This window comes from Austrofundulus limnaeus, unplaced genomic scaffold, assembly GCF_001266775.1.
Source record: "Austrofundulus limnaeus strain Quisiro unplaced genomic scaffold, Austrofundulus_limnaeus-1.0 Scaffold3, whole genome shotgun sequence".
Lineage (NCBI taxonomy): Eukaryota > Metazoa > Chordata > Actinopteri > Cyprinodontiformes > Rivulidae > Austrofundulus > Austrofundulus limnaeus.
The window spans coordinates 4,803,888-4,811,003 of record NW_013952405.1 but is presented as its reverse complement, the minus strand read 5'-3'; the positions used below and the strand labels follow the sequence as shown (position 1 = coordinate 4,811,003).

The following is a 7,116-nucleotide window of genomic DNA, read 5'->3' as shown; positions in this document are numbered from 1 at the left end:
TTCTTATTTAAAATACAAACACAAGTGCTTTAAAGCTACAAATAAATCACAACAGAGGAAGCCTGTATTTACTTTTATAATCTGTCCACTGTTGTTCTGTTTTTTGTGTGGGTTTAATGATGGAAAATGAAGCTTATTTATTCAGCCAGAGTCGGTTGTTTCTGCTGTCTTTATTGTTACATGTAACTTTGCAGAAAAATAAATAAATACAATTTTGCAGAATGGACAACTTGAAACCGTTCCTCCTTTGCACACACGCACGCACGCGCACACACACACAAACACACACACAGGTGATGACATCACAAGCATGCAATGCAAATAGAAAGAACAACGTTAAATTACTGGATAAATACAAGATATTTTTATTGCAGAGCACTGTTGTATCTGAACAAAAAGGGCATGGCGCAGATTGTAAATGTGGGATTTAACTCTTAATAATGCCCCCCATCCCTTTTCTTCTCCCCCTGCACACACACACATCACTATTACTATTGCACATGCATGCAGAATAAGAACAGGAGGACTCACACCTCCAAAATAATATGCGTTCTCACTTGATTGTTGCAGACGTCAGTTCAGGATACAGAATGTACTTCCATGACCTTGTTAAAAACTCACTGAGTTATATGACGTTTTAGTTACGTATTTGTTTTTTTTTTTGCTTGCTTTTTTGCATTGACACACTTTACCTTTCAACCTGCAGACAAAATCATATTTTATGTCGATATTTCAAGCTGTAATATTCAATAAACATAAAGAAGTAGTAGCATTGTAAACTCATTCATCAGATCCCTCTCTCTCTCTCTCACACACACACACCACACAGTCCAGGAGACCGTTTGGCGTTATCCTGGGTTAAGGTCTGGCGTCTGGCCTTTTAAATTTCATGCTTGAATCTGAACTCAGCAGTCCGGACAAACATGACACTTCTTAACCCTGATTCCATTTTTTATTCATAAAGTTTGAATATTGGGTTTCAAAGCGTTAGATGTTTTATCTGCAATACTGTTTTTTTAAATCTGCTAATACATTAAAGTGAGATGTTATTATTGACTTTTAGCGATGACAAAAGTTCATATTTGAAAGCAAAACACTTGGCCACTTTGCRTTTTCCTAAATGCGCCACGGAGTTCCACGCTGTTTGTCCTTATCAGCTGGAAGCTGCGGGTTTATGTTGACAAAAACACATTTTGGTGGTCTCGTGTTTCGAAATTTATGGTGGTCAGTGTTTTTTAAGGGGGAGACWGTGAGATCATTTTAGCACAGTGAAGTGGGGTTTTTGTTGGACTAAACAACTGTAATTTCACTCTGGCACGCAACCACCGTCAGGCCTGCGCGCCCATGTTTCTGTAGTCTGAGAATTCGGAGTAATTCATGGCTTTTATTTTTGTTTAAAATTAGCTGCACCCACAAAAAAGAGAAAAGTGTTTTTTTCTTTTACATCAGCAGAGGAATGTTACACCCCAAATTCTAAATATCAGCTCAGTAGCGTATGAGTTGCGAATCACCATTAAAAGCAAAATATCATGGAGGAAATGTGACAGAGAGCATGCGCTTCTAGGAGTGTATGATTGACCACTTGTGTTTTTTTCATCTTATCCAAACACTGGTGTGTCTGTTTACCGTGTATCAATGCTTTCCTGTTTGCTGCATCTAATTGCTGCGTTCAGAGCTTGTTGTGCAGATTTATAAACTGAGAGCTGCTGTTTTATATTCGGTTTAATCAGCCAATTCATTCTGCGAAACACAACAGTGACATGACCTGTTTCATTAAAAGCTTTCATCGCTTTAACAAACCCACCATTCTTTTTTTTTTAATTCACCCTCCTCTTCTGTCTGCACTCTCCCTCTCTGCTGCGTCTCCGGCCTTTCTGCTGAAATTAGAGTTTCACGTGCGCACACGGCGGTGCCGAGGTTTATTTTGAGCAGGGATCTCGGATGCTGTCTTATTACCGACATGTTTATGAACAATCAAATGGTCCTCGTTAAACTTTATTGATGGGCATAAAAACCCTACGAACGGTCACCAGCMGAACATAGCTCCGCTTTGCAGAGGACTGCCTGTCAGGGTCCCGGAATCCCCTCCTCGACTATCTCCACAAATCCCATTTAGGTAATGTTTGGTCTTCTGGCCCTCGTTAAAAAAAAAAAAAAAAAACAGCGCAAACTGCACCCCGCGATTAGACTTGGAGGGAACCGCGAGCGCGCTCCACTTCAATAACAATAAACAGCATTCCACGTGGAAGTTATAAACTCGTCGCTTTATCAAATGCTGCCGAGTTTGATACAGATAAAACGGGACAACGATTTAATAAAACGTTTTAATGCTGTAACAGTATCCACTGCAATAGCATGGAGCCACAGTACATTTCGCCTGACAGAGATGAATTACACCATCAAGTAGTTCCTTGCTTTTATTGTGCGCAGGTCTGCACTGCGACTGCACACGGATCCAGCAGCAGGACTGCAAACAAAGACTTCCTTGATGAGAAAAAAAAAAAAAAAACAACAAGAAACGTTGCGGTTGATGTTACCTCCATTCATCCAAGAAACGCGTAAAAGAGCGCATTCTTTAATCCCGTTTATGTGCATTGGTATCCCAGGATAAGTGGCGCATTGATCCACTGTATAATTTTTGTGTGGGGTAAATATAATCACGTGTCCGCGAGGCAGCCAATAGGAGCCAGGGAAGCGCTGAGAAATAATTACCTGCCTTGATTGTTCTATGGCTAGATAAAAAAAGTACACATAGAGTCCATATAATAAACGGATGCATGTAAAAGAGTCGGGGAGGCTTCGACATGTCGACCACGGGTCCCATAACTAATTATTATGTGGACTCCTTGATCAACCATGAAAACGAGGATGTCCTCGCTGCAACTCGCTTCTCCGCGCCCGGTTCGCACCCAGCTGGCCCTCGTCCGACGTCCCTAGTACCGGAGTGCGCGGACTATCCTTCCTGCAGCTTCGCACCCAAGCCCGCCGTCTTCTCCACCTCCTGGGCCCCGGTGCACTCTCAGTCATCCGTGGTTTACCATCCCTACGGCCACCAGCCGCACTTGGGCACAGACTCGCGGTACGTGCGCTCATGGCTGGAGCCGATCTCGGGCGCCGTGCCTTTCCACGGCTACCCGGGGAACAGCAGGCACTACGGGCTGAAGCCCGACGCCTTCCAGGAGCACAGAGCGGGGGAGTGCCTCGGCTCCAGCGGACGGACCTACACGGATTATCTGTACTGCTCATCCACTGACATGCGAGACAAGACGCAGCAGAACCTCCCCTCGCCCGAGTCGGAGCTTCTGGCTTCAGGGAAACATAAAGAAGAGAAGCCGGAGCTGGATCCGAGTAAGTGACGGCTCTGTTTTTTTACAGCGGGGTGGGATTCTTGTTTTGGAACTGTGTGGAACTGCTGGGCTTTTTCCCCCCTTGCTAAAAGGCATTTTATCGTCCTGCATAAAATGAAATGATAAGCTGCTGCTTCCTCCCTTTCAGCTCAGCCCTGAATCGCTTGTGCTATAGGAGGGGGAAAGCTTTAGGAACTATAAAAGACAAATGCTACCAGGCTAATATTGGGGGGGCTATAAAACCAGACAGGGTTGTAAACGTGGACTCAAAGCTACAGGAAGACGTTGAATTTGAAATTATTCTGCCTAATGTTGGAAAGAAAAAGTATGCAAGGAGGCTCATCATATAGAAAACGTTTCCTTTTATAGCTAAATATTTAGAGCCCGTGGCATTAAAGCACACATTCTCCCCTAAATAGGCCCATCCAGTGAGGAAATCCACATTTACTGTTTATTCTATTTTTGCTTACATTAAAGTGGGAAAAAAATTCWGTACACATAGAAAAACATGAGAATATCCTGGTCCTCCCTCAGTTCAGTCCTCACGGCTCTTTCAGACAACTTGAGGAATGCAGGGACAAACTCGAGGACTTTCACCACGGACCTGTAAAGGCTTGAACCACGGGCCATTTTATGGGCCAATAAAGAGAATAAGCGCACTGAGTATTTTACGACGGTGTTACTCACAAGTTAAGAGGACAAGAAAGCAAATCAGCGCAGGCTTGTTCACGTTAAGGCTGGGATATTTTTTTGCTAAAACGCACGGTGTCAGCTTAGTTCTCATTGAATTAGTGCAATAACTGATATTGCTTTTTMTGTGTGAAGTTCCAGATAAATAGTTTTTAAAGTCAGTCATTGTTTTGAAACTACTCCTATTTCCTGTTTTGCTTGTTTCTGACTTTATTTTGCTTTTTCTAACGTTTTCTTTTCATTTCATTACATTTTTTTTTTTTTTTTGCAGATAACCCTGTGGCAAATTGGATACACGCCCGTTCCACGAGGAAGAAACGCTGTCCTTACACAAAGTACCAGACTCTGGAACTGGAAAAGGAGTTTTTGTTCAATATGTACCTCACCAGAGACCGCAGATACGAGGTCGCACGGGTTCTGAATCTGACCGAGAGGCAGGTCAAAATCTGGTTTCAGAACCGGCGGATGAAGATGAAGAAAATGAACAAGGAAAAGAGCGACAGCAAGGAGCAATGATATGGAAACTGCAGTGTGGGGAAAAAACAACATCCATAATCACGTCTATACTTGTACATGAACAGCACAGATGCACCAAGACACATGAACCCACTCCTCCCCGCCCCGGCCCTCTTTCCTCACCATATTCGTCACTTTGTTGGATTGTTTTTGTATTAACATTCATTTCCAGACTGTTTTGATGCTGATTATAATGTTCTAGTGCACAGTTATTGTGTATTAAAAGGAGAGAGAACGAGAAAAAAAGGATATTTCTAGAGATTATGACATTCTGCTTTCTGTTTTTTTATGAGATGAGAAGCGCGCGGTTTGAATGCGATAAACTGTCCGAAGTATATGAGAATACTTGAATTCTTTTCCTTTTCTTTTTTTAAAAAACTTCATTAAAAAAACATAATTTATGATGTGAATGTTTAGCTTTTTCGTCCGGTTTGTTTCTTTTTAAGAAAGGTGCAGGATTTTGTACAGAAACCCAGCTCGACGCGTCTGTATTTTGTGATAGTTGTTGCTGTAAATGTGCATCTATTTTTCTTTTTCTTTTTGTTTACTTTTTTGTTTTGGCTGTAGAGTTTACTCATGGAGTGTAGCTATAGTTCTCTGCAAATATAATGATAACCACAAAATAATTGTTTTCTGTGCTTATTTTTGCTCACGTTTGAATCTTAACGCCTTGAATTGACGTCAGTGAAAAAAGGAAAGTCATTTTATTTTTATTTAGGAATTATTGGAAATTTAGGTCAGAGGACGTTTGTGGACAGAACTATATGCTGCAAATAAATAAATGAATAAAATAATTWAAAAAACTGCAAGGCCTTAATGTGGCATGAGTTTAACATCCCATTCACGTCATTACAAATATTAATTATAATTGTATCACATCAAACAAGAACCTGATCTTACTGGTTTGGAGTTTGCCTCTCAAATTTATGGTTRTGTGTTTAGTTTAAAGTACCTATCCAAATAAAAGACGTTCACTTGCTAAACGCACACATTTATAAGAAATTAAAAATATATACTTTAAACGAGCACAAATATGTGCGCAATATTTATTTTCTATAACCTATAAATTGTAATTTGCACACATAAATTTAATGTGTGTGTGCTTGTATGCATGTGTGTGTGTGTGTGTGTGTGTGTGTGTGTGTGTGTGTGNGTGCACTTAAATTACAATTATCCCGCTCCCGGATTGTCTCTTTGTATGTGTGCGAGAGTTTAGTGTGTGTGTCTGTGTGTGTGTGTGTGTGTGTGTGTGTGTGTGTGTGTGTCTTTACCGCTGTTGTCCAGTTTGAATTTCCTCACAGACTTTATCTGAATTTTGCTAACTCCATGCGTTTTTGCAGGCGATTAAAAAAAAAGGAAAAAGAAGAAAAAGAAATCTGCTGACTAAATTCGAGCAGCTAACTTTTAAGTGAGAGACAATTTCCCTTGTCTCACATTTGTTTCCTGGGATAGGCCTAAATTGCCTTTTTGTGGTGGCGAACAATACGGACAGGATGCTGTAATTTCAAAGCCCAATCCAGTGCATTTCCGCTCAGCTCGGACGAGAAGAGCAAAAATGCCAGTTTTACAGCCCCTCTGTTTGGAGGTTGACTGTTTGTCTCAAATGCAGACGAACAAAGCAAACTCCACTAACTGGCTAGACGTCTGGGCTAAATTACTTTATGGTTTTAATGGACGCTGGTGGTGGTGATGGACCCGTTCAAAGCAGAGCCGTGCACACCGACTGTTCGGCTGGACCCTGCAGGAGCTGATAGGCCTGCACTTCATCACAGCAGAGAGGTCGATCAGCCTACAATTAGATGGAAGGAAGTCAATAGTTATTGTGCATAAATATGAGGGATGCAGAGCAGCCGTCTCTTTCATAAAAGTACACGGTCACCACAACAGGAAACGGTGCAGCTCATCAACTATTCCTAGTTTTAATGCAGAGGCACGGTGGAGCTATGTTATGGATCTGGTGGTGCAACACTGGATTTCAGTCTCAATTATTCAAAAAAAAAAAAAATAACAGAGGAACAGCAGTCATGGTTGKGGGGAAAGTGGGGAGACCATTTCTGGCCACATCGCAGATGTTTCTGATTGGTGGAAGCGTTCAGGTTAAAGGACTGATCCTGACACTAGATGACGCTGTTGGTCAACGATTTGAGACTTCTTCGAGTCTCTAAAACCTTTTTTTTTTTTTTTTTTTTTTTTTTTTGGTTTCCCCAGCTTTGAGGTTTGGCCAAAGAATGAAGAGTAACCCATCGATGACAATGGTCACACACAACATTTGGTGTAATAGGCCTCAGAGCAGGGCTCAGGAGGACACTGTGATGACTGCTGAGTTGGACCCGAGGGACTTTATGTACACATTTTCATTTTTTATTATTTAGAGTGAAGGGTTTGTTTATTCGGGTAAAGTATTTGACTTATTTTAGTTGCTATAGAAATATAATTGATTTTTATTGCAATAAACAATTATTTTATGCATCAGTCAAATTTTCTGTTGCATCATGTCACGTAATGTGCATTTTCATAGCATAATGATGGGAAAAGGATAGGAAACTATATATAGTTTCTTATC

At 41.2% G+C, this 7,116-nt stretch overlaps 2 protein-coding genes across 3 annotated transcripts in view; both read left to right on the top strand.

Annotated features, from left to right (window-relative positions):
- LOC106524552 (homeobox protein Hox-C10a) overlaps window positions 1–7,116 on the top strand; it is a 61,305-nt gene that overhangs the window by 11,771 nt on the left and 42,418 nt on the right. The window lies entirely within an intron of this gene.
- Window positions 1,892–5,179, top strand: hoxc9a (homeobox C9a; the record flags this gene model as incomplete). Its single annotated transcript, XM_014018458.1, is given in 2 exon segments — window positions 1,892–3,348; window positions 4,309–5,179. Coding segments are annotated over 2 exon segments (789 nt in total). The 3' UTR covers window positions 4,554–5,179.